General features: G+C 39.5%; 4 protein-coding genes across 5 annotated transcripts; 2 read left to right on the plus strand and 2 right to left on the minus strand.

Moving 5' to 3' along the window:
• Positions 1-579: 579 nt before the first annotated feature.
• On the minus strand, positions 580-11,304 carry ppcdc (phosphopantothenoylcysteine decarboxylase). Of its 2 annotated transcripts, XR_520019.1 has the most exons (6): positions 11,080-11,304; positions 8,076-8,171; positions 7,506-7,634; positions 7,219-7,387; positions 1,326-2,024; positions 580-1,295 (listed from the first exon to the last, which is right to left on the minus strand). XR_520019.1 is itself a non-coding variant. In XM_008276829.1 (5 exons), exons 1-5 carry the CDS (start codon positions 11,221-11,223, stop codon positions 1,936-1,938), a joined length of 627 nt encoding a protein of 208 aa, XP_008275051.1. In that variant the 5' UTR covers positions 11,224-11,304; the 3' UTR covers positions 580-1,935. The 2 variants fall into 2 exon arrangements, 1 of the variants encoding a protein (XP_008275051.1); XM_008276829.1 differs by having other exon boundaries at positions 580-2,024.
• Positions 11,305-11,423: 119 nt separating this feature from the next.
• hacd3 (3-hydroxyacyl-CoA dehydratase 3) lies at positions 11,424-17,041 on the plus strand. Its single transcript, XM_008276832.1, has 11 exons — positions 11,424-11,605; positions 13,976-14,018; positions 14,112-14,185; positions 14,293-14,457; positions 14,646-14,691; positions 14,870-14,980; positions 15,093-15,220; positions 15,341-15,453; positions 15,849-15,955; positions 16,037-16,168; positions 16,263-17,041. The coding sequence occupies exons 1-11, from the start codon at positions 11,528-11,530 to the stop codon at positions 16,337-16,339; spliced, it is 1,074 nt and encodes a 357-aa protein (XP_008275054.1). The 5' UTR covers positions 11,424-11,527; the 3' UTR covers positions 16,340-17,041.
• On the minus strand, positions 16,779-23,081 carry ints14 (integrator complex subunit 14). Its single transcript, XM_008276830.1, has 12 exons — positions 23,009-23,081; positions 22,295-22,582; positions 21,383-21,490; positions 21,070-21,225; positions 20,434-20,552; positions 20,205-20,347; positions 20,024-20,116; positions 19,405-19,549; positions 18,641-18,774; positions 18,172-18,290; positions 17,586-17,651; positions 16,779-17,496 (listed from the first exon to the last, which is right to left on the minus strand). The coding sequence occupies exons 2-12, from the start codon at positions 22,514-22,516 to the stop codon at positions 17,263-17,265; spliced, it is 1,539 nt and encodes a 512-aa protein (XP_008275052.1). The 5' UTR covers positions 22,517-22,582; positions 23,009-23,081; the 3' UTR covers positions 16,779-17,262.
• A 244-nt stretch (positions 23,082-23,325) lies between these two features.
• LOC103353736 (sodium/potassium/calcium exchanger 1-like) lies at positions 23,326-27,943 on the plus strand. The gene is given in 7 exon segments (XM_008276852.1): positions 23,326-23,484; positions 23,779-24,855; positions 25,331-25,365; positions 25,367-25,577; positions 25,661-25,750; positions 26,792-26,958; positions 27,083-27,943. Coding segments are annotated over 6 exon segments (1,692 nt in total). The 5' UTR covers positions 23,326-23,484; positions 23,779-23,928; the 3' UTR covers positions 27,345-27,943.
• Positions 27,944-27,950: the final 7 nt, after the last annotated feature.

Raw genomic sequence — 27,950 nt, forward strand, 5'->3', positions numbered from 1 at the left:
GGTGCATTTCACTTTGTTAGGAGACGGAAGGTTTTCCACAAAGATAAACATGTCTATCTCTAAGTGGTCCATGGGTTTCTTCACTTTTGACCTTTGGTACTTGGAGTCATGGTTAAAAAAAAAAAAAAAAAGCACTTGTAAAACATTAAAGCAATTTTAAAATACCAATAAAATGATTTTGCTCTTGTCTGCACAAACAAAGTAAGAATGTATCTTTGCCATGACTACAGTGCATAGTGGTTATTCAGTCTGAGACATCTATAAGTCAGGTAACAGGTTTATGGTCGACGTTCCTGCAGAAAAAGTCTGTCCATTAAACTGCCTTGTTGAAAAGAAATTTCCGCTGCTTTGTATTATATAAATAACTGCATCGGCACATCAAATAAGAGGAATGCTGTGAACACTAAAAATCCTTTCTTTGTAAAGACACACTTTGCTGATTGTTCATCTATGCTGCTTTAAACACTTCATTTTGTGGCATTTTTTTTCTCTTCAAACTACAAGATGTGTGTTACTGCTGATAAAACCAAATCTCATCATGAAATACAAATGAAATAAAGTGAAACATTTACAGACAGCTGACACAATGGATGTGGATCTTTTTATTAGCTGTGCTTTCAATTCAGAATCAGGATCGGAAATGCTTAATTTATTCTTAATTGCAATGTGTATAATTTAAAAGTGTGTGCAGGGTTCACAGTGACCTTGTAACAACAGGTACAATGTTTTGCCTTTATTTGAGTTGGTATTTGTACTGGTATTTGACACGCAACAATACGCCCGCATTAAACATATCATTCCCCATAAAAGCACATCTGTATTGTTTACTGAGCCAATAATACAGACAAAATAAACAGTGACACAGAAAGTCGGAGAACGCCCTTGAAAGCCAGGTGGGACACGTAATTAAACAGGTTTGTCAAACTGTCCATTTGATATCACTCTTTTCAAAAGGTTGGCAGCGGTGCATCATTTCTCTGCCAGCTACCTTTGAAGTACGGGGTGAGGGAAATATGTAAAATACAGTAAGCACAGTCAGTGTGTGGTATCTGATGTTTCCACCTCATGGGTTTGGTATGTTTAGCTAGGGGTCCCTAGGTCAAAGGTTTGGGTACTGCAGGAGAGGTGCCTCTTTGTCTAGAGAACGGCTCCCCTCGTGATATGAACCATATGTTTTGTCTTAGGTTTACGTAAACAGCCCCCTATATAAGCCAGTAGTTACGGTTGTTTTGGAGGGTGATTCTCTTTGGCTTTGAATCCTCTCACAGGCAAACCATGGCGTCGGAGATACCGGACTTGTTGCAGCTAACCTTTTTATATACCAACAACACGGTATCGGCGGAGAATTTCTTCATCACCTTCACATCATCGATGCTCAATAAACAACAACTATAAAGAGTCAATTCACACATGAACCTATATATGCTAATTGATATGACATTAATAAAGTGCTGCTTTGGAAACTAAATGCACAATCAAACATTTAAAAGTTGGGCGGTTTAAATGACCTTTATCATCTGATCGTAAACCTCTCTCCGACCGCTCATCAATGACGCTGCTGTGATGAATAGGTGGTATTAAAAACCGCTCCAGGAGTGAGCCGGCTCCAGATGTTGCAGTTTGATCACTCTAAGCAAGGAACTACATGAGATTTTCACAGTTCAAGTACGAATGCAAAGGGTAAACAAGTCCTGCCCTAACAGGTGCAACAAGACGAACAGAAGAATCAGGCAGATGCCAGTCAATTCCTGGACACACCCACCACACAATCCTAAAAAAGAGGACTTGTCGGGTGAAATAGGTGAGAGCAGCTGTGAGAGTTTACCATGGGTGTGTAGGATCTTGAAAGTCCGGACATAAATTTGAAGGCAAGCAGTCGTGTTTGTTTTGTATTGGTCTTTGGTGTCAGCTGGAATGCACAATATGATGTGACGTTCATGTTTTCTGAGATGACTCATCTGGTTTCTGTAAATACTGCTTGACAGCGTGGACAATAGTCGACACCTCCGCCATGGCACCTTTACCTGCAGCAAAGGAAAGAATGACAGGTTATAGAAATACCTCCTGCAGGACAGGATAATTATTATCTGTCAGTGGCTTGAAGCAAAAACACAAAGGAACCACATGCAACTGCGATGCAAATCTTTGCATACATTCTCCAAGCTTGTAAATGCACATGAACGCACATATTTTCTTGTGCAGTCGCATAGTTTGCATCTGAAATTTAGCTAGGACTTCTAAATGATTTGTTCTGATCCCACTGGTGCATTAAAAAGACACAGCACCATCAGAAACTTGATTATGTTATGTTCTTAATATGAAATTTAACACGAGCTGCACCAACAACGTTAAAAGTAAAAGCTTTCCTCAGTGGATCATTTCTTTAAACCTTGACGTTGGACCAATACTTTATTATTTTTGAGGCTTTATGTGTATGTCTTTCCACAGAAGAATACGTTTGTCCTTCATTTATAATAGTTTGTAAAAATGTCCCTAGAGTAACGTACCAATGTCGCCAGCAAACACATCTTAGTTGATAAGGCACAATCAGTGTCTTACACTGGATCATGCAGATGCAGGGTACATTTTACTGGCCCTCATCCCGTCACCACTGGGACAAAGTAAGAAGCTTACAAAGCCGAGGAATTAAACTTGACTTCTGAATGTCCAGTCTGTTGATATCCTTGAATAACAGCACAACTGCACAAAAGTGTACACTCCGTAAAGCAATCATTTTTAACAGCAATTAGTTTTCTGCATCGCTTGTTACATGACTGAGTTTTAAAGCCAGATTCGTAGTTTCCACCCTTCAACAAACAACCTTATCCTGTTAATGGGTGTCATCAGGGGACAAGTTCCTGTACCTGCCCCTTGGGCCAACCTCATTTAAATTTACTGAAAACACAAGATAAGCAACTGTCCAACTCATTACTGAAGCAGGATAACTGTGGAGACTTATTTCTGGAGCCAATACTCTCCAATACTGAGCATGTTTTACTCACCTAATCACCCACGGCATCTAAAGATTCAACAAATGTTAAAGCATGTTAAGATACAGGCATGTGAAAGACATGCACACTCCATGTAGCCATGTAGGAGATGCCGTGGCAACAAATGAAATGAATGAATGGAATGAATGGGAGTTGCAATAAGGATGACACGATGAAATAGTAGTACGCTATATTACAGAGTTTTGACAGGCCCCATTTCACACTCGTTCGCAAGTACAAAGTGCACTGTATGTAGTCTGTAGACTCTACGCTTCCAGGCATTGTAGTATTGTATCTGCTTGTTCCATCTTTGGAAGGAGGCCACAACGTGCCAATAGCAAAGGCAATGAGTCTGACAGACACCGATGCAGCTCCCTGTCATGTCTACCCATTTGATCAACAAAACTGTCTATTACACTTGAGTAAATGAAATCCAAAATGACAAAACTAGTTAAACAGAAAAGGAAAAAAAATGTATTTGTTGTAAAGCCTGAGTGCTCTGCTAACGAATGCTAATAAAGGTCTACTTTCTTGGAGGGAATAGATGATCATAAAAGCATACTGACCCAAACTGTAGATGAAATAAGAAGTTTGAAAGCGTCTTCTTCAGGCGACAATCTCGTCTATTAGTCTTAAGCGGAAGATCTTGAAGTGTGCCACCTCTATCAAGACCCAGCCGTTGTGGTCTTCTGGTGTGACTAAAGATAGGTTATGCTCGAAACTAACTTCTTTGATGGTGTGTCTTCTGAGCACATTTGATTACTCTGAGCACTTGAAGGCTGAGTTAAAACGGTGGCAGTAATAGATGCTGGTGAGATGTGTCAATTGTTCAAATGGTTTGGCCTCATTCGTTCACTTGAAATGTTACAAAAGTGTGACAAAATGAAAAAAGTTCTTGAGAAAGAAGTTAAAACCCTGCCTCCTTGCCTCCTCACACCAAACGCTGCCTGAAGTGGGCACGCTTATCGTTTCACAAAAGCAACAAAAGTGTTGTGCTGTTGTGGGTGGAGGAGGTTTCAGACGCTGTTCAACGGTTGAACAAGCACTTTGAAGCCCACTTGCCTCTTAAGTACAGGTTCTGAGGAAGGGAGCTGACAAGACACTTCTCCATGTCAAGAATTACTAGAAGATAGAAACCAGGGGAAGTTTTATGGAGTGCACTTAGGAAATAAAAAAGAAAAGAATTGGCAAACATGGTCTAGAAGGCCATATCCAAACAGCTTGATGTGTGTGTGTGTGTGACCACAGCTCCCAGTATAATTCGGAAGTTTAAGGTCCATGAGACTGTAGCCAACCTCCTTGGACTCCAGATCAAGTAGATAAATAATTTGAATGGTGGAAAATTAACCAAAAAAGAAACGTCAAAACACATCCAGTATCACTGTAAAGATCAAAAAACAGTTTCTGGTTTCTGGTGTCTGGCATTGTATGTCATTTTAAGAATGAAAGTTGGAAGAAGGGAAGAAGGCACCACTTTTTAAAGAGAAACATAAAAAAAAAAAACAGACAGGAGTGTTCTAAAATAGTTATTGGAAAGTCACAATGCTTCTTGAAAAATGCTGTTTGGACAGACAACAACAAAATTAGGGCTTTTTGGTAAGTCACATCCGCTCTGTGGTCACAGGACGAAAAATAAAAAAGCTTTCATAGAAAAGAACACCGTCTCCACTGTGAAACATGGAGGAGGCTCTGTTATGTCATGGGACCCTATTGCTGCATCTGTCACAGGGTGCAGTGAAGTCAGAAGATTATCCAGACCTTGTGGAGGAAAGCATTGCACACAGCGTCGGTCCGTCATTGCTCCTCCAACAGGATTAGGATCCAAAACATACATTTTAAAATACAATGAACGAATGAAAGGAAAATATTGAACTGTCCCAATATTATTCTCCATGCCATTTTCATTTGTTTTATCATTATTTTATCAGCTTCAGTGAAATAGCAGGATACCAGTCATGTTGTCCATTGCTCCAGATTTCTGCCAATCAGTTCTGGGCCCATTCCAGCGTTTCCTCTCATTTAATATGTCTGAAATACGCAAAGCTCCACTGGTTGTAAACCAAGGTCATCCTAGATGTTCTTCAATTACCAGCCATCTGGACATAGAAGGTTTTCTGTGTGACTGTGGGAACTGTGTTTTTAGGGGCATGATAGGCACAGGGTTGTATTCATTTATTTACAACCCGAACTGTGTTGTTTTTTGGTTGTTGTTGTTTTTTAGCCCATTATATAACTCAGCTGTTATCTTTTAATATGGCCTCTTATCAAACTCACTCACATGATGGGATTATGCTGAAGGTGTCAACTGTTTTTTTGTGAGAAAATCAAATTTTACTCACTGTGCTCCTGCAACCTGGAATAACATGCAAAATAGTCTGAAGTTTGACTCATTTTCATTTTTAGGGCCAATTAGGTTTAAATTACATCTGATCTCATTTCCACCTGCTCTCTTTTTAGCTGATTCACTTTGTCTTCAATAAAAATTGCACTATTTATTCTCAATATTCTCAACTCTCTTATGATTTTACTAATTTGCCTTTTACATTTTTTACATTTTTGCTTGTATGCCTAATTTTTTTTTTGCTAATTTGCTCTTTGTTTACTGTCCTGTAAATCAGGCCTCCACCCCAGTGTATCGCTGCGTTTAAATAAAGGTTGAACGAATGACTGAATCCGATGACAGATCCTGTTTGGGCACAGGATCATATTATGAGCAGTTTATAACGTCACTTTACCGGGACACCTGAGACATCTCCTGGAGCATGTCGTTGGAAATTAGCGCTATTCACCTGCAACCACACCTAACAGTCATACACAGTCTAACACAACCTGAAATACATTTTTAAGTGGCTGCAGCAAGGTGAAATATGCAAAGCAGACAAAGTAGTGTCTGGAACTTTCCACACAGTAAGTGCTGCTTGTTAAAAATAACATAATGTGGAAAAAAATGTACATTTATCTGGGTTAAGTGCACCTTGTTGTTGTACAACTGTTGCCTTTTCCATTTTGCCTTTTGTACTCATTTATTCACCTTTAGATGTTGTGGGATTTTAAACTGAACAAATGACAAATATTGGAAAATATGATGTTTCAGTGGTGATTAAGTTTGATTCAAGGACAAGATGGATCATCCTGTGCAAACCTGTGTAATCACAACCCATGAAAAAGTTATAAAATAAAGCACCTAGAATAGAAAGATTGTCTGACACCAGAGCCTGCATGTTCATGTGTGAGGCCTCTAAGTGTGTGCTTGTGGGCCACAGTGACCTTTAAGGCTACAATGCAAAACCTCAGCTGAATTTGACGATGAGCGGTACATGTCTGGAGCATAGAGTGGGTGCAGGTGCAGGACAGGTGATAGTGGCGTACGTGCTCTTTTGCATGAGTAAGGAAACAGGGGACGCTCTCTCTAGGGTTGAGCAGTAGATGGTGTAGATGTAGGTTGAAGCTGAGGGAAAGTATTTTTTTAGTTTAAAAAAAAAGGGGGGGGGGTTGAAAATTTGCCTCGATTAGATTGTACACCTTCAGCTGTGAACAAATTCAGACATAATGGTGGCAGAGATGTCTTGATTGGTCTTTAAAAAAAAGAAAAGAATGGGTTGTGGTTTTACAGGAGAAGGAGGAGAGCTGGAGAAATTGCAAAGTTGCATTGTTGAGACAATCTCAAGATTTGCTCACGTTCATTCTTGCAACCTGTGTTTTGAATAAACCTTATGCACATAATGAAAGCTGTTTGAAGACTATTTTTGTGTTGGATGAGGTTGCCCAACCATCACTGGCCACTGTCGGCAGACTTTGTCACGACATAGACCACTGATGACACATAATTTCCCACTACACGCTACGTGTCTGTTCACTTTCAGTATCATACCTACATCTGTTGCACATCTGTCTGCATCTGTTCTCTCTTGCATTTTGCCCATCTTCTGCTTATTTTACAATTACAACTCTTGCAAACAAAACATTTATGGCAGTAAATTAACTCAGTAAAACTTCTTTATGCACACATTAAAACTGTTTAGGCAACAGTTTACTACAAACTGAAAAAAAAATGTAAATATTCTAATTCAATACTGCAATGATTAGTTGATTATTCAATTATTTGAGGAAAACAAATATCACTTTGGCTGTTTTTTTCAAGTAAAATGCAAAAGGGCTGCTTTTCTCTGTATTACATCATTGCAAATCTAACATTTTGAGGTTACTTTTTCCTGGTATTGAAACCCACCTTCATCTCCACACACAAGCTTCTTGGCAATACAGGGGATTTCCACATATCCAAACTCTTTCAGCTTGGACACCTGCTGTGCTGTAATGGGATGCAGCCACATAGCCGTATTCATAGCAGGGCAGAAGAGGAGAGGACGGCTGGTATCCCAGGCTCTCACCACACATGTCTGCAAAGGACAAAAACGAATCAACTGGAGACACAATTTCAGAGGAATTGTGTATTGAATAAATTGTTATTTGCCAAAACATTTAATACATAATCAAATAATAATGTAATTTTCTCACCAGCAGATTGTCACAAATGCCACTTGCAATCTTTCCAAGAGTGTTGGCATCAAGGGGGGCGATGACAAGCAGGTCTGCCCAGCGCCGTAGCTCAATGTGTAGCACAGGGTCAGATCTCTTGGTCCACAGCTAAACACACAACATGGTGTTTGGAAAAATTAGACACTCACTTTTTCACTTCCTTTTCAGTGCACGATGCTTTAGTGTTTCTCAATCTTTTCTGGCCCTTGACCGTGTTTCTATGTCTCAAACTTGTCACGAGTAGCTGTAAAGCTGTCAAATTGAGAACTCATGCCACTTTAATTTACTCAGTATGATTCTGACTATGGCATTTTGTTTAACATTTAATTTCAGCAGCATGAAGGGACCCTTCACATTTAACTGTCGAAAAAAACAGATATTGTACATCTATTTAACAGTTTCTTAAAAATACTAACTATTAAAATCTACATTTTAGAAATCCTCCACAGTACTGTTATAATAACGGTGGTAGCAGGTTTGAGAAACTCTGCTATATATTGTCAGTTTATAACGGCTATATTAGAACATGTAAGTCAAGAATATTATTACCTCCCACTCATCTTTGTCAGTGTAGATTTTTACGGAAACCTCTGCAGGATTGTAGAAGTGCTTGGCATGCTCTGTAGTTACCACTCTTACATCCACCTAAAACAAGACATGAATATCAGATAACCATCAATCAATGTGTCTCGCTGTGTGAGCATCGTGCCTTTCTTACCATTTTTCTTTACGCTCTTTTGACCAAGAGAGGACAATGATTCTTATGTTACATACTGGTTACATACTGGTAATGCAATTGGCTACGCTTTCACACATCGGTCATGTGGTCGCTTGGCTGTCTTTCTGTTCTTCTCAAAGAACAGGGTCTCTCTTTGTCACCTCTGGGAACATATGTCAGGTCGTGGACAGTTCAAATGTGGCAAAAGTTCAAATGCCCAATAAAATAGTCGGTAGATCGTTTAAGTGTACAGTTAGGGGTCAGCTTAAGTGTGTGCCACTGTTGTCCTCTCATCTCGATAACAATCTGCTCATTCAGTAGCTGCAGAAATAGAATTTCCTTTTCTGCAATGTGTCACCTACTTGTTGCATCAGTACAGAATGTTTAATGCAAAGCACCATGTTTTGAACAAATAACATGTTAATGATGTTACTCATATTAGTACATGAACATCAGCTCTTAAAACAAATAAATGTTGGTCATGAATTTAACTGAACTAACACGAGTAAATGATGCACAAAATAGGATGAGGGATAATTTCATTCATAAGTAGTAGTAACTTTAACAGAAATGTGTTGTTGTGATGTGTATGATAGCACACATTTTTGCTGTAGTAATGTTTTTTTCTGGCTTGTATCCAGCAGTAATTTTTGAAGCACCCGTATGGTGAGATCTTCATTTTCGTCATAATCATGCTCAGATGCATTCAGTAGTTTGAGTTTCTTGACTCAGGCGACAGTGTGAACAGCTCTCACTCTTTCTACTCTGAATTTTCCTTGCAAATATTAGAGATGATTACAGAGATAAAAGTCTTAAACTAGTTGTTCACTCGTCAATTGCCGATTTAAGTAAAAAATTAACAGCATCTACATACATTCTAAAATCTGGGTGATGGCCTTCTGTAATTTAATTTTACAGTTTCAACACTCCATTTTCTGTTTCTCGAGACAGAACAATGCCTCTTATGTTACATTACTTTTTACAATGATGATACTGTCATACATGGGCCATGTGGTTGCCTGCACGTCTCTCTGATCTTCCAGTGACAACAGTTCTCTCTGTCTCCTCTGTTTAGGCTGTAGACAGTGAAGGTGCCCATCAAGTAACAATCCACTTATTCAGTATTATAGCTGTCACCAGTCATAAATGTTATTACAATGTGATAGTGTCCAAGAGCTTAAGAGTTGCCGCTGATGCGTGTATGTATAATAAAATTCTACACTTTTTACAATTTTACTTCACATTACTACCTCCAGTGCCCTGAGCGATCACACTGTGATAGCATTTTGGTGGAGATTACACTAATGAATTGGACCATTATGCCCACCTGCTTCCTGGAACATGACATGCAGCCTAGTAGCTAGAGATTTCATTTTAGGTTCAGTTTTGATGTCCACACATATTCTAATTAACACAGATCAAACACTTACTCTTGAGTTTGACATGTCAGTCAGGTCAAATTTGTTTATCTTTGCTGAGCGTGTGGCGTTAGCTATTACAAATACATTTCAGGGTGTATTTGCATCGCTACGCAAATGAAACATAGCTGCATTTCCCTGTTTAGTACAACAGGATCATTCCATCATAATCTGACAACGAGTGGGGTCATGTCCTTTTTTGCATCACTTTGTTCGTGCCAATCTGTGAAGCAATGTTTGAAGTGCCATAACTTGAGAAATAATGTAGCTAGAGTATTGAGATTTTCTTTTGGCACAACCTTGCTTTGATAGAATACAAACAAGTTATATGATTGTGTAAATTTGGTCCAAAAAAGTCAATTTTTCTCTCTACAATACTCCAGAAATTATTGTTTTTAAAAAAATTTATGGCCAATATTAGGACAGCTAGTGAACAGGTATGATCGATGAAATCCCTCCAACAGCAGTCCCAACTGGGTACCACTTTTCATAAAATTATTTGAAGCAGTATGAGGTAGAAAACCATGATTTTTCTTTTAGTCCAGTCACAATATTATACAATTTTTCCAGTTGGGACCAATTAGGAGTGATTTCATCCATCATATCTGCTTAATTAACCAATTCAAATATTGGCCATAAACTGCAAAACAAACAAACAAACAAACAAACAAAAAACTGCCTATTAGAGTAAACAAGAAAGGTTTTATGGTTATTGCAATATCAAAATAGCAAAAGTTAAAAAGAAAAATCAAAAAACTGGAATAATGCAGAAAATAAACAATGATAAAAATTTAATTTCAAATTTTATTTTATTTTTTTAAATAGGGTTTTTATTATGCATTTGCTCGTTCAGGAAGACCGACTAAAGTGGAGCCACTAATCCCAAAACAACCAAACAAACAAAAAACATTTCTTACACTGTCATTTAATGCATTTTTTGGGGACTTTAAATAATCAACACAATATACTGCAGTAAATGTTTAAAAACAGTACTTCAGCTGAGCATTAGAACTATAAGTCATTGTTGAAGCTACACCTCTTCTCTTTGGTATTCCAACCAAGTACAGCATGACCCCCTGATCTTGTCTGTTATTGCACTGCATCATTTATATTCTATTTATTTTATTGTGTTTTATTCAGATTAGTTTTGCAATCTTTGGGTCAGCACTTTGGTTCAGCTCCTGTTGTTTTAAATATGCTTCATGAATAAAATTGACTTGACTATATTTCCTATCCTGCTGGGAGTTTGCTACCTAACGTCTCCATCTTGCGGTAAAGATGAGCTCCTGCGTGTCATAAAAGGTAGAGAAACGGTGAAGGTGTATAGGTGCATTGATTATACTTAGTAACAAAGTATCAGACAAAAAAATCAATAACAACAAAAATAAATAGTAATAATATACGCCACGCAGCTCACCCCGGGGAGCTGAAGAAGCTGGGAGACCAAAAGAGGTAGCTTCAAGGCTGCGACGCTTCCTGTTACTCCGACAAGAACACGGAAAGTCCCGGAGGAGTCGAACAAATCAGTTTTCAGACATGAAACGTGCTCGTCTGTCTGCATGTTCGCATACCACCAAGAGGAAGGTCGTCAAACCGCTGTCGTACTGTCTTCCTGTGAAGTTCCTCCACTTCCGTAAATATTCGCCAGCAGCCAATCAGCGAAGAGCACCGCCAACGGCTCCGTCTCAGGCACGAGCACGCCGCTACGTCTGACAGATGGCGAGTGCGTGCCTCCGCAGAATATTCTGGGCAGCCTGTTTGCTGAAGCCTCTGAGGACAGCGAGAGTCTACTCATGTGCTGTTCAGCCTGATATCCGCTTGAAACTAAGTTCAGTAAAACAAAAGCAAAACAAAAACACGCTACAATGACACTCACACCTCTTGTCTACTGGGCTCAGCGTCATGAGGAAATTTACCTGCGAGTGGAGCTGACAGACGCTCAGGTGAGTGTAAGCTGCTTCCTGCCGTCACTTTTCATCATAGACATGCTTCTCTGCGGTCTGTTTATGTTTCTGGGGATAAAGAGTAAATGATGCAAATGAAGCTTGCAGGATGTTTTAAATGTCTCAACGCTGCCCAGCTGCTCAGTTTGCATATTTGGATATGAATAGACCAGTCATTTTAGGTGATAGTTGATTTCTGTAAAGCCCTCTGCTAAGACTCAGGTTTGAACCCACCAAACCTGTTCACTGGTGCTGAGATGATTATCTTGATTTTAGGGAAATGTGTCACATATGGGTTAATAAATCTAGAAAGTAACCTCTTATCACCACCTGGAACACAGGAGTGGAGTGTAACTTTATCAGCTTGCCCCACAGGTGACAGACAGGTGTTTTACCTGCAAATGCACCTGCCTTTTACTGTAGTCATTCATTCATTCATTCATTCATTCATTCATTCATTCAAGAGGATGAATAAAGTGTCTGTCTATCTATGGATCTAAGCTCAGGGTGAATTGAGGTATGGAGGCCTCATTCAGTTGAGGAAGAAAAATAAAAGATGTAATTACACAAATATTAAACTTGGATAACAATAAACATTAAAAGGCAAGGTTAGTAGAATACCTACAATATTTAGCAGCACATTTAAGATTTAAAAAGAAATGAATAAAACTGGATTTTCCAGGCTCAATGAAAACAGTCAGCCCCTTCAGCATAAGCCATGAATTTTTGCATGGGGTTAAAAAAAACAAGTAAGGGTTTTATAAATAAGTAAAGTGAGTGTCCTTATTGAAGATTCATGCACCACTAGACCCATTTAGCATGTTTTGGGCTGCATGAGGACCACAACTGTCTCAACATACCTCCTTACAGTCCTCCTCAAGAGAGAACAATGACTGTTATGTAACATTAATTAATACAATCGATTGTAATGCTGTACATGGGCCACGTGTCTCTCTGAGCTTTCAGTGACAGCAGCTCTCGCTGTCTCCTCGGTTGAGGTTGTAGACAGTTTAAGTGCACATCATGTAACAATCTACTCATTTAGTGACTTCTTATATAAGATTGCCCTTTTGCAGGGATTGTGCTAATAGGATATTCTTACATGTACCATAATTGCTTCTTCAGTACAGTGAAATCTTGCCTGGCAAGGCATCATGTCATAGAAAAAAACGAGATATGAGAACTATTAGGGCATCAATTTCTGCAATGGACACATATGGAAATGCTGATCGTGTACTGGGTTTATGTCTTGTGTTACAGTCAGCATGTACTTTACGTTTATGTGAGGAACACGAAAAAAATACACAAAACACAAGTGTGGATCAGTTTCTCCTCACTTTACAGAGAGTGAGGCAGATTTAGCACACAGCTCACAGTGACGAGTTTTATAAATAGCAAGTTTGGTTGCAGTTCAAAGTCCTAAATAGTGTTGAAAGGCTTAAGAGTCGCTGCTGATGCATGCATGTATAAAATGGCAACATAATCCAATACCATTAGAAGGGTTGTCTCAATAAAGGTTTTTCTACAATGCGGTGGGAAACATGATTTATTCCTGTAGAAGAAACCAGAGTGGACACACGACTTTGAACCCTGACCCAGATATTCATACTGCTTTGATTATCTGTTATCGAGAGTAGAGGTGACTGAATTGTCCTGAGCAGTAATGTTTGAAGATCAGGTGTTTGATTTTATCTGCACTGGGAACTATTTGTCCTCATTGTGTGTATGTTGCAACTGATTAAAGTAATCCTGAAGGCCCTTGACAGCAGAATGTACTGTATCGGCACTACAGAACAAAATTGTGTCGTCGGCATAAAGATACACATTACAACCAGATGAAGACTGTATGTTGCACACTGTATGTTTCAGCACAACAGCACCTACGTCTATTCCAGATACTGCAATTTTATATGCAGATATAATAATGGATGCAGTGAAGGAATTCACTATGCGGTCACATTGTCTTTGCAGAAATGTTGCCCACAGTTTGCCTTTGTTTATCATGCTCCAATTCCTTATGAGAGCCTTTTACCATTTAGTTAATGTTAAGAAGTAGAAACCAACACATAGGTTGTCAGGATTTGTTCTTAAATTAGTAAACGGTGATATAAACAAGAGCAGATTCAGGTCAAATGGCTCATTTCCTCGAGAGTTGCTGTAAGAAAGAAAATGATTAAATATCACTGTTATTTTTGGATTGTATACTTTGTAATCTTATATTAATGGTTGTTTAGGTCTAACTTATCAGTCCTTTGAAACGATTTATTAATATCTCTGTTCAGGGGTAGTGAACAGGAAGTCAAATGATGCGTGAATTCTCAGAATGTATGAGGAACTTATCTCATCATCCGCTTGTCTTTCTTTTTGCAGAATATCGACGTCCATGTGCATGAGAATGTCCTCCATTTTAGAGGTGACATGCATTCATTGATCTCACGTATGTTTGGTTGTGAAAATATTTCAAAAGGAGCAATATTTTTGACATGTTATGGTGTTTTGTGTGTAGCCCAGGGGCATGGTGCAAAAGGACTAAATGAGTACAACTTCAGCTTGGAGTTTTTCTCACCAGTAAAGCCAGGGGTATGTATTCATTTTAGAAGTTGGACGGAGATATCTGCATCTCCTCTTCTTAATGATGCCCTTAAAGTTTTTCTGTCTGTTCTCATCACATGAACCTGTGTGCCCAGGTGCGCCACAAGTCCACACAGCGGCAGGTAAACATTACAGTGCAGAAAGAGCAACGAGGCTGGTGGGAAAGACTGACCACACAGGTGCGCAAACCTGTTTTCCTGGCACCTGACTTTGACCGCTGGCTGGACGAGTCAGACGCTGAGATGGAGATCCGGGAAAAGGTGAGGGTAAAGTTGTGTTTGTACGTCAGTGGGACATTTCCATTTAATAGCTATAGTAAATGGCATACAGACAAAGGCTTGCAAGATGCCAGTGTTACTGAAATGTTTGATTAAAGATTTTACCATTGCTGCTAAAGTCAAGGACTGGACGCTTGTTTTTTCTTTGTTTTTTTTCTTACTTTAAAAAGGAGGAGAAAAGAAACAGGCTGAAGGCTTCGAGGCATAAAGAAGAAGGTCAGTGTGAATACTGAGGGAATAAAAATGTTTATTTTATCAGGTGGTTTTAAAATGTTTTGCAAATTAAATGATTACTGGACATTAAAAATCCTGACTATTTAGATGCATCTCCTTGTTTCTCTACTATTTCTGTTGGCAGGGATCTAATATTTTGTGTTTCTTTGTTGTGTTTCAGGGTTCGTCAGCCTGAAAACAGGATTTTTGTTTGTATATAACCTGGTGCAGTTTCTTGGTTTTTCATGGATCTTTTTCAACATGACTGTGCGCCTCTTTATGTTCGGACAAGGTGAGAAACTGTGACCTTGCTATAGCTTGAAATTTCATGTTGCTTTTTCTTTGTTGATCAGGTGCTTGACAGAAACCTTGGTAAGGCGTGTTATTTCTAAAACTCATTTCAGATTCTCTCTACGACACATATCACACAATGTCAGACGTGATGTTCTTCTGCCAGACCCTGGCAGTAGTCGAGGTCCTCAGCGCTGCGTTCGGCATAGTCCAGACAAGTGTTTTACCAACAGTGCTACAGGTGGGAAACTTCCTTTGCATGAGTTTAGGTTTCATGAAGCCACAGGTGGAGCAGGCAGCAGTGCATTACTTGTGCAAGCACTGATTTGTTGTGCTTCTGTGGCTCTTGTTTGTGTACTAGGTGGGTGGAAGGTTTTTTATCCTCTTCATCATTTTTGGTTGTTTGGAGGAAATGCATCACCGGCCAGTTGTGTTCTTCGTTTTCTATCTGTGGAGCTTCATTGAGATTTTTAGGCAAGTATGCGTCTGCCTTGTCTGCGTGGTTAACATTCATGTAAATGCACCTCGTTTGTAATCAGCTGGAATTCTTCAAGTTGACCTAATTTTACATAATTTTATAGTCAATGAGATTTAGGCTTTTAAACAATTCGGCTTACAATAAAACACTTTGAGCAGCAAAGCAACTTCTCCACACAACAAGCATGCCATGAGTAAAAACAATGTGAATGAAATTATTGTGGCACTTCACACATGTAAGGTTCAGGTTTACAAGGCAGCAGAAAGGTGCAGCACTTTGTTTTTTTTAAAAGAATCAGCACATTATTTAGCCTATGTATTGTCAAGGACTTTTAGTTGTTTGCATCACAGCTCGTTTCTTGTCTAAAGCCAACATGCTGCTCCATTTACAGGTATCCATTTTACATGCTGGCCTGTTTCAATACAGAGTGGAAAACGCTCACTTGGCTGCGGTACACCATCTGGATGCCACTGTATCCGTTAGGTGCTTTAGCTGAAGGTGAGCTTGTTTACTTCTTTCTGAATTCATAACAATTATTCACACACAAGCGCTAAAATCTATTTTCTTATTCCACTGAAGTCGTTGCTGTGATACAATCCATTCCCATCTTTGACGAAACTCAACTCTTCAGCATTCCTCTTCCGAAAGCCATCGGTACCTCCATCAGCTTCTCTTACATCCTGCGCGTCCTTCCTGTTTTCATGTTTTTGGGTAAGTCGCCAGATAAAAACAGTTTCTCTCATATTATGTTCCATTGTCACCATTTATGTTCTTACATCAGTCTTGATTTTCTCACCCTCTTCAGGACTTTATAGCAACTGGCGGCACCTTTACAAGCAGAGAACGAAGCGTTTCCGTACCAAAAAGAGGAAAGCAAATTGAGATTCGACACCAACAACATCCTTCAAACACCTTTGCTGCCTGCTTCTGGAGATTATTTTTATAAATAATCATCATACTCCAAAACCCTGATCCAGTCAAATCGGTTATAGGTTTATTATGTTGTTTACTTTTACAAAGTCTGTTGTCAGTTACTTCCCTTATGGCTGTCATGAAAACCCTACAGATGATGCAATATATCATGACTGCATGGATGATCACACACGCTAGTGAGTGATTTCTCATAAACTCTGATGTTGTAAGTACTGAAGAGTTGTTGTAAACCATAGCACTTCATATCTTGTGTAATCATGTGTTTTTCCTTTTGATCTAGTTTTCTTGTATTTTTGACCAAATGCACAGCAAGAAGCACTGATAAGGAAACCCCGCTGTTGTCATCTGATAAACAGTGGCTGGTATAAGAATGAAGAAAACAACAATATACTTAACAAATAATTATTATTTCAGATTTCTGAACCGTCCCACAAAGCTCTGGGAGACACAGACTGGTGACTGCTAAAATACAGAAAGCATTTTGTGTCTCATATGCTCAATAACCTTTTATTAGCAATATTCATGTGTATCGCTCTTCCTCTGTGTTACTTTGAAAGTCACTTGAATTTTAAATGCCAACATTACCAGCTGTTTCCCACGTTTCCTGTAAATGTGGCGGTTATTTGACACTGAATAAAAATGAAATTTGAATCTGGTCAATCTGTGAAAAACATCCTACAAAGGAAAATGTAAAAAAAAAATTATGTACACGCTAACATTTTCAGTTATTCATCTGACTCGTGTCCTCAAAAAAGTTCTTGAAGTGTCCCCCTTCGATGACTTCTTTACACAACATTTGGGAAACACCAGATTCTGTCCCACATCGGTCCACACAGGCTGGAGCTTCTGTATTTCGGTCCGTTCATACAAACTCAGCTTGAGAAGTCGGTGTGCATGGGAACAATGTTGTGATCAAAAGCAGCATACTGAGAGTCACCAGTGCTAGCTAGTTTGAGCTGCTGGGCAGCGTGGGAAAGCTGGAAAGCAGCATCAGGATGAGCTGAGTCTGGCAGCAGTGTGCACTCTCTCTCCAGCAGATCGGCCACACCCTTCAGGAGCTCCCAGAAACCGAATGCCAACGCAGCCTTCCGCAGACGGTTCAGCTCCTGCCAGATTAAAACACAAATTGGTTATCAATTTTTGAAAAATATCAGAGATTATATCCTTTGCTCAGAGCTGTTTTAGCTGCTCTTACCTTATAGAAGGTCTGAGTTTTATCTGGTAATTTCCTTGCGTTCCTCAGAATCTTTTGGACATCAGTCTGTACAATACCAGCAGAAATAACTGAAGTCAGTTCGGACTGCAAATGACTCTAAAATGTTTACACCAGTACTCAACATCATCACATTTCCACAAGTGAGAAATAATTAAGACATTCTTCAAGCTAAACATGTGGTTAAAGCTCTGATTGTACACCTCATTACCAACATAGTCTCGTGCTGTGTTTACATCATATGAGCTGGATGGTAGAGATGGGGAAGATCTACATGTCCGTGACTTGAAAGCGTCGACGTCAGGACTAAAATACAGTGCTTTTACAATATTACATCATTTTCACTCAATTTTGATTTAGCGTCCCTGGATGATGGACATTGGCTTTTATGGGAATCTATATTTCGTTTCTCAAGATGGATGTTGACACATGTTGTCACACATTCATTGTTTTCTGAGTGGGTATTTTATCAGACACTTATTCAACGCTAATAAATGTATCTCTTTTTTTGTTTTTTTCCATCAACCTCCACAAACAGCAATGCACTTCTACAGTGATTTTACTGCACCTGTAATCCACTGGCCTTAATCCACACAGTGACATTCTGGGCATAGCTTCGCTTGACCTGTGGTTGCACTGGGAAAGGACTTTTACTGTCATCCTCCCCATAGGGATTTTCAGCTGCCTCTGAAACACAAGAGAGGTAACAGAACATCAGAGTCAGTTGGTCAACTGCACCAAGATAAAAGCAACTGTGAGAAATCTGGGTAAATTATTAACTACATGATTGTGTACACATGCAGAGTCATTTGATCTGTAGGGATAAACAGTCATAGTACATTGGTTAGTGGGTCAAATGTTACAAAAAAAAAAAAAAAGAGGTGTCTCCTGTAAAATTATGCCCTCAGGAATAAGAAAGTAGCAGGAACTTTATGCTAAATAAAAGAGGTCCTGTAGAATTGTGAATGCATGGAAAACTTATTTGTCTGACCTATATCTGCAGAGAAACCTGACATGGTAGACAGTTGAAAGTTTACCTGAAATTGGTCCCAAATATGAAATCTTGCCCAGCCAAGGCAGAGGCTCTGGACCAGGCTCAAACAGAGACATCATCAGGTTTGACTTCTTCTTGCTGTCTGCTTGTGAGTACAGCATACCGTACCATTCTGGCCTGAAGAATATAAAAAAAGGAAAGTTCATTTAGACATTTGTCCATTGAATCTATCAACTGTTACTCTGGAGAAAAAGCTCTGCTTATCACTTACTCATGTATTACTAGATGTGTGTTTCAATTACTTCTGTGCTTGTGTCTTGCTATAATTACAAATATGTCATGTCAATGTTTTACCAACATCTGCACCTTAACCTCTTGTGGTACTTGTAGATGTAAGGTCATAAAAATGTCAAGTGAAGGAAACACTAACATGAGGACAAGGCCGTGCTGGACAATTACTCAATAAAGAAGATTGTTACGTGGGCATAAAATGACATGAAGATGACCCTTTAACTGCATCTGGTGGGGGCATGACCAGTGTATAACCAGGTAAATGTAGCTGAGGGGAAAAATTACATAAGCTTATTGTCTCCGGAGGATCAGAGGAAGAACCAATTAGCTTTGTAATTTATGTGTGGAAATATGATTACCACCGTGACAATAAATAAAGAGGCCTGTTGACAGAGCAGTGGCACTCCTGGACACCCTTTCATTTCCAAGTCTCTATTTAAAACCAGAAACTTCTGTAGCAATCTGCAGGTGAGTGTAGCAGAATTCATGCATGTTAACAGGTTTGTCGCATCTCACCCCAACTGGACCAGCGCCACCATGCCCTCAACTTTCAGACTTCCATGTAGAAGTACACAGAAGTTAGGACTTTTGCCTGCCATTTGACTGGCAGAAGGTTCCTCCTCAAGCTCATCTGTGGTTCCTGTGCCGACTTCATCCACATCTGAAATCAAGTACAAATAAAACACGTTGACATTAGAAATCTGCACATAGTGCGGGATCATGGATTTTGTTGTATATTTAAAAATTGATGTTCTTACATTAAACATGACAAAATTACCATTCCTTGTTGTTAATTTATGCTAACAGATCTGGTGGATTATAAACAGCTCCTTTGATTTTTTTCCTCCTATTTTTCTTGCTGCTTCTACAACCTGAAGCATTTTCTAAGCTGTTTTTATTGCTAGAGGACCCTATTCACTAAAACCATTTGCTTTTTACAGCAGAACCAAGCAACAATTTTAAAGCTTGGGAACATAAAGCAGTCACAAATGAACTATTTCATTTTGTTTTTAAATGCGTATTTATGTCACTAAAAATTAGTTAAAGCAAAAGCAATGCACCTTGGACATGCCACACAGCTCGTTTGTCTATTCACTGTTCTTTAGAATGATACAGTAAAAATGTTAAAACAAACCTTTGTTTACAGCAATAGGTAGCACCAAGTGTCTGGATATGACAGGAGGACTGGAAATGTCAGCGATTTCAATGAAGCCCACAATTTCCAAATCTGAAAGATGTGCAACAGAATGAAGATTTGTTTACAGAATTAGTGATTTAAATTAATTTCACTATTGTGTCTGAAGCCAGCTCAGTACCTGTGCTGACTGTTTTGGGCATCGGCTCCACTTCTTCATCTATGACGACAGGCTCAGGCCGAGGAAAGACCTGAACGTCGGAGGAAAGATTCCCACAGTGCAGGACCGCATGGAAGGGAGAGTACGCGTAATCAATCAGCCTCCTGGAGATACAAACACATAATGTGATTAAAACGAAGATGAAAAAATACATTTTTCCTTGTGTAATTTTCTCAGTTAACAGTCATACCCAAACATGCCCTGTACACTCTTCATGCAAAGTGGCCCCTCCATAGTAAAGATCTGTCCGTCTCCTCCACTGAGACGAAGAAGCTCCTCCAGGTTGTCCATGGCATCCGTCATCTGTAACTGCAAATACACAAGGCCGGAGAAATGCAATGTTAGAAAATCTAGTGTGAGCAGTAATCACTGTAATTTTACGTAGATACAATCATACACATGACACAAAAATAATGTGCTTGACAACTATTGTGAGGTTTCAAATGGCATTCAGACTTTTTTGTGTGTCCATACAGAAGTACTGTGGGATAAACAACATTTTCAAAACGACCAAGCTCACATATGGGCCTCCATCTTTTAATTATTTCTTATTATTTCTGACACACTGTCTCACTTGGCTGCAGAGAGAAACGCCTGTCAAAATGCCATTCCCTTCAACATCCCTTCAGCAATTTCTAAGATAATAATACCCTAACAGAGGTTGTGACCTTAGGCGGTGTTTATGACCAATTGCTTCTGGTTGCAACCAATAGCAGTTAGCATCTGATCAAATTACCTCCATGAAGTGACAGACTGTGTTCACATACCATGCAGGCAAATTAAAATTGACTGTGGAACAGCCTTTAAAAAAATTGTGTTTCAGTACCTCCTCTGCATTGGCTACACACATGATGAACAGTTTGGTAGGGAAAGGGAACGGAAGTGGGAACTTCTTGTCCTCCCCACGCTGCTTCAGTGTTTGGAGGGAGTGACGTAGGGAACCCTTTCCGATACCAAGAGATCCATCAGTAACCAGCACCACCTATAGGACAAAGAAGAAGGTACATAAACATGGCTGTGCAATAACAAATATGCACAGATTACTAAAATCACTGTAGGAAAATTGTTTAACCAAGCTTTGATAATCAATGGTTAATTCAGATGTGTGATGATGGTAGATAAAGGACTGGACAAAATACCTGACAGGGACAGGCACTGCCCCACTCCTGCTGAACGAAGTTATTAACTCCATTAAGAGCTGATTCAACACAGGTTTTGTCATAGTCTTCCAGGCTGCTGAGAGCCTCCTGCACAGAAAAACAAAACATTTGATTAGGGCTGAACAATATATCATTTCAGCATCAACATTGTGATGTGTGTGTGTGAACAATCGTCTCATTGCAGGCAGTGCAACGTGAAGGGAAGCAAATTAATCATGTTCTTCACCCAGTCCGCTGAAACTTTTTCACTGCTTGTCACAAAAATAAATTCTGTATGGTTCTCAGTGACTGACCTATGATACAAATCTGTCTGATATAAGATGATTCACTATGATTTAAGGGTTCTTGGATACATTGATTTTATTTTTTTTCCTTTTTTCACTTTAATCACAAGACAGTTTGTTGACGTGGAGAGTCCACATGTGCACAGCAAAATGAGTGAGAAACAGAAAAGGTTGCAAAAAGAAACACAACAGCAGTTTCTATGAAAATATTTTGGCTACAGAAAGGATGACACTGATCAGGTACTTTGTTGACAGTAAAAGGGAATATAACTAACTTGTCTGGCAATGTAAATAAGCACCACAAACTGTTGCATGAAAATGGCAAAGTCAGAGCTGAATGACATCCAAAGCAGAAAACTATAGTAGTTACTAACTAGTTACTCAAGTCATCTGCAAAAAATCCTTCATTTGTTCTTATCAGAATATATATTACAGAAGAAGTAAATATGGTAATGCCAGTTTCTTCCCCAGTTTTGTATCTCCCTATATTAGAGAGATAATCCTAAATCTTCTTTACAGTCACTCATTTCAAACTCAGGCACTGACTCCAGACAGGAACACAAGCTATAACTTTTCACACTGACTTCTCCTGAGAGGCACACTTTACCTGTAATGCATTGTAATCCCTGGTGAAAGGCACCAAGAGCTCATAGAGGGAAGAGAAAGCCATCAGTGCCGTGAACTCCAGGCGGTAGTTTGAGGCCATGTGTTCGAACAACATATTGAGTCCGTGGACAGCCAGGTTCTTCCTCTGAAACTCTTCGCTGCCATCCTGTGACACTGGCCGTGTCATGGACAGAGACACGTCCATTAGGACCACGGTAGGCATGGCTCTCGGCTTATCGAGACTCCCAGTAACACGACGGACTTAAACGAGCCCCCCAACGTGCTCCCACTGAAGGACATGAAAGAGAAAGATGTTTTTAATGAGAAAACCTGCGTATAAATAAGTTGTCTAACTTAGCGTGTAGTCGCTTCTCTTCCTCAGAGCATGTTAACACATTATCTCAGTTATGCATCAAGCTTATTTAGCTATAATCAACAGTCAGTGCCAGTGCCACTGCTTTGAGTATCTGTGTTACTCTGGTTTGTTTAGCTGCCTCAAACAACTACTACTAACGGCGTTAAAAGCTAACAGAGGCTAATGTTGGCTAGTTGTTCGGCTAAAGTACGTTAGCATTTGGAAACGTAACCATAAAACACTCAACGAGAGAAACGTCCCGGTTATTATCTTACCAATGTGAGAAAATAATTATTACCACGCTAAACTCTAAAGTGAAGCAGTATTTTAATTACAAAGAATAACTGAAAATGTACGTGCCATTGAACGTTTAGCTCGCCATTCAGTGTTGTTTGTGGTGTAATGTGCACCAGTACTTCCGTCCGGGTAGTGTATCGAGTAGTGAATAAATGGTTCCTATGTGATTTCAAGATTTTTTAAAAACATAGGTGTGACATTAAAGCATCTAAAAAAATAAACTGTTAAGATAAAAATGGAAAAAGTAATAATTGCATTGATTTATTCGCATTCTAAACTTAAGTCTTGGGTTTGGATACCGGTTTAAATTGTGTTTAGTCAGATTTACGGGGGTGGAAAAAAGTGGGTGGTCTTTGTGAGAAGTTTTTGTGCACGAATTGTAAAACTAAAAAAAGCGGATAATACTCGATGATTCAAGTGGGAACGCTAAGTCCAGACTGCACAAGTAGTTTGTAGCATCTGGGTAACGGTGTGGATATTAATTATTTGGCGAATAAATGTGAGCAGAAAACGATGGAGGAGGTAACGCCCATTTTAAGGTACGACAGCTTACACTTACTGTACTTTTTTATGAAAGGAATAGTGTAAGAGAATTACTGGATCCATGACCAATGCTTTGATGATCAGTTTGAGACACTGCAGATAATCCTCTTGAAAGACCAGAGGTATGATGAAGGTTGTGCAATGTCCTATAACTGTGCTTTGGAGGTTTTAAGCCTGCTTCTGTAATTTAAAAACAAACAAACAATTGAATAGACCTGAATTCTTGCAAATATACAAAATATGAAATTGATCTGATGCATACTAATTAATAATCCTTTTGTTTACAACAGGTATTCAAATGGGACAAGATGAACTGGGCTGCAGAGAGCTTGGATTCTGTCACTATATGATCATCTAGTGTGAAGACTTGGACTTGTTCACCACTGCCCGTCAGTACAGCTTGATTTTTGTTGCCACCACTTTTGCTTCTTTAGGACAAAATGAATACAAGAGGTGAGCGACTGCAGCTGAGCTTTGTCCCGTTTCTCCTATCTGGGGTTTTCCTCTGTACCCTCTGCCAGCTGACCATCAGCGCCAGACAGATAGGAGAGAATTTTGGAGACGATATAACGGAGGGGGTTGAGAAGGCTACAGTAAAACCTGGAGGTCTGGAGGAGCGTCTGACTGCAACAGTTGAATTAGAGCCTACAGGTCAAACACTAGAGATGCATGTGGTACATCAGACAGACACAACTTCAGGTTTCAAAGCATCCGCCACCACTGACTCTTCACCAGAGACACCCACAGCAACTCCAGCTGCCCCTGGTGAAGCTCCACATGTAAAGGGTGAATACCCTGCAGATTTGTTTACTCTTGAAGAGCGCAGAAGAGGCTGGGTGATGCTCCACATTATTGGGATGGTGTACATGTTTGTGTCACTTGCGATTGTTTGCGATAAGTTCTTTGTTCCTGCGCTATGGGTAATCACAGAAAAGTTAGCCATCTCTAATGATGTAGCAGGAGCCACTGTCATGGCTGCTGGAAGGTGCACCCCTAAGTTTTTTAGTGCCCTAGTAGGGGCCTTCATCAGCCACAGCAATGTGGGTATCGGCACGATTGTTGGTCCAGCAGTTTACAACCTTTTGTTTGTGATTGGAATATGCGCCTTGTTTTCTCGGGAGGTTCTTCATCTAACCTGGTGGCCACTTTTCAGAGATGTGTCATTCTACATACTTCACCTCATCTTACTAATTATCTTCTTCTTGGATAATGTGATAATGTGGTGGGAGAGCATGATGCTGGTGGGCGGTTACACTCTCTATGTTGTTTTCATGAAGTTCAATGCACAAATAGAGCAAACATGCAAGACCCAGCTCCACAAACACAAGAGCACTGTGAAAACGGTTGATGTGGAGGAACCCGAAAAGGTAAGCACCCCTGTGTAAACATATTTGTGTAAAAAGGATTTTGTTGTTTCCCCACACGTCTCCTTGACTGACAATATGAGGAGTCTGAAGGAGTCAATAGTCACTGATCACGATAATTTCCAAGAGTGCTTTTCTAAAGGTCTCCTTGTAGATTGAGCACACTCTGCGGAAAATACACAATGAGTAGTTACTGTGATATCACTTGCAGGAACTGACCACAGTTTAATACATCTCAGTGTATCTGTATACTTGCATGTTACAACATGGGTATGCAATAGAGAACAAAGCTATGACGCTTGTAAGATCAAATAGGCAACCAGTTAAAGAATAATGCAGTTTACAGCAAGACATTCTTTTTTGAAGAATTACAACTTTGTATAATTTGTAAAAGATCAGATATGATAAGAGATCAACCAGAGAGCAACACATACCTTTTGCTATGGCCATTCATGATCAACAAATTGACTTCTTGAAGGATGTGTCTGCAGGAGGGGGTGGATCAGGAGAATCCCGACAATGATGAAGATAACAGCAATAAAAGCAGTGATGACTCTGGTAAAAATGAAGATGCTGAGAATGAAGTGAATCAAGGAGAAGAAGAAAACAAAGATAAGCCTTTGTCTTTAGAGTGGCCTGATACTCGATGTAAGCAAGCCATCTACCTCTTCCTGTTGCCCATAGTCTTCCCTCTGTGGCTGACAGTTCCTGATGTTCGCAACCAGGTGAGGCTCGGACGCATCTTTTAGATCAGCTATTCTTGAAATGTCATTTTGTACGTTTACATGTTTTTGTTTTTGTCCAACAGAAATCAAGAAAATTCTTTTTGATAACCTTCCTGGCTTCTGTCTTGTGGATTAATGTCTTCTTCTACTTCATGGTGTGGTGGGCCCATCAGGTCAGTAAGTGTAGCAAATTTGGAGGTGACATTTGAAGTGCTTTGCTTTGTTTTGTGATTGTGCACACAGGTACATAGAGGTTGGTGTAAAATGGCTAAAAGCTGAGCACAGCAAAGAAAGATTTTTTTTTTTTATTCCATAAAAAAGACACTATAGTATATCTTGAAATAACTGTCCAGGAAACGTTTTTTTTTTTGCCTTGTTAGCATGTTCATGTGATGTTCTTTATATGGTACCCGACACATTATGAGTGAAATAAGAAGTCAACACCATGGCTGAGCATTTCCACCTCGGAACTTGAAACTACAGTGCTCCGATGTAACAAACCTAAGGAAGCTTGCAGGGTGGGACTTTATGTATAATTATTGGCTAAATCCCTCCAGTATTACAAGTTGCCATTGCGTAATGTCAAGTAGTTTTATAGTGTTTGATCGAGTAGAGTTGTAGCAGAGCCGGTGTGCTCGAGCTTGAGAAAGAGGCAGAGATGGAGTGGATCAATATGTAACTTTGATACAAAGGTTAGTTTTGAGGGATTATATCAATGAACAAAAAAGTCAAATTCTTCATGAAGCAAACTGATCACTGGTTTTATTTTTTTGTAGGTGGGAGAGACTTTTGGGATGTCAGATCAGTTTATAATTATCCTGGCTGTCTGTATGACACTTTGGTTCAACTCCTGCTGTTTTAAAGTGTGCTTCATGAGTAGATTTGACTTGTATTGAGTATTTAAAGCTACAGACACTGACACAGCTCATTATAATGGGGCTGAAAACAGGGGTTATACCGTCATGGTGAAATGAACCGTCTGAGCAATATTTTGAGCTAAAGAACCAAAAAACGAAATATGCATTCTGAGGACATTTAAGACTTTCATTAACTTGCTTAAAAAGGGCCATAACATGTGACCCTTAAATCTCCCTGAACCAGTGAATACATTTTAAAAGTGAGATTAAGTTGGTGTCCTGACTCAGTCATCTTGAGGAAAACATGTACAATTTTTGCAGCTTCTACCCACTTTGAACTCTGATTTGTCCCCTTAGGTGGGTGAGACGATCGGCATCTCAGAGGAGATTATGGGCCTGACTATTCTAGCTGCAGGGACATCCATCCCCGACATCGTTACCAGCGTGATTGTGGCTCGTAAAGGCCACGGAGACATGGCTGTATCCAGCTCTGTGGGCAGCAACATCTTTGACATCACTGTGGGGTGAGCCTCTCTAACTTGATCAGTCATGATTTGAAATTTAAAGCAGCTGAACACACAGTTAACTGATTTCTCTGTCTCCCTTTTTATTTATTTTTTCTGTTCATCACTCTGTCGATTTATTCAGTCGACCAGTCCCGTGGCTCTTGTACTCATTCGTACACGGTGTTGCTCCAGTGGCCGTCAGCAGCAACGGGCTCTTCTGTGCCATTGTGCTGCTCTTCCTCGTGCTTCTCTTTTTCATCATCTCCATTGCATCATGTAAGTGGAAGATGAATAAAGTGCTGGGTTTCACCATGTTGCTGTTCTACTTAATCTTCGTGGTCATTAGTATTGTGCTACAGAATGGCATCATTCGCTGCCCTGTGAGCGTTGGACAAAGTGCTTAAAATTTTTTCTCTGGTGTATGTTTCTGCATATGTTGCCGAAGCTCCTTTTGACTTTTGATAAGTTCAATTACATGCATTAAATTTTTGCCAATTAATTCTTCATTTCGTGTCTGTGGACCAAAATGCAACTAACATATGTCATCATATCTGCTTAGACTACCATATAAATATCTACTTGTGTATTATATCTGCAACTACATGCAGACCAGCACTGCCACAATCACAATAACCTAATAGCAATGATAGATGATACCCAAGTGCCTGATGTCCAATTTGAGCACAGTGTGCACTGAGGCTGCAGAAGATTTTATTGCATGAGTAAACACAAGACTCTCTGTTTTCTCCATAAACAAGTTGTAATATTGCCTTCTCCCAAGATGTATGATGTGAACTTGAATGAAATGTAATGTACTAACAGTTTAAACAAATCATAGTTGCTTATGTTTACCCATCTCCCTTTTCTTTCTGTGAGAAGAAAATATTTTCTTTTTTAAAAAAAACATCTTGTTACTCTAAAGGTAAGAAGACATGCCCTAAGATTTTCTGTAATATTTAGCAAATTTATATTTTTTGACATAAAAAACATTGTCTGGCTCATGCGAATGA

The sequence above is a fragment of the Stegastes partitus genome, unplaced genomic scaffold (genome assembly GCF_000690725.1).
Source record: "Stegastes partitus isolate 25-593 unplaced genomic scaffold, Stegastes_partitus-1.0.2 Scaffold81, whole genome shotgun sequence".
Lineage (NCBI taxonomy): Eukaryota > Metazoa > Chordata > Actinopteri > Pomacentridae > Stegastes > Stegastes partitus.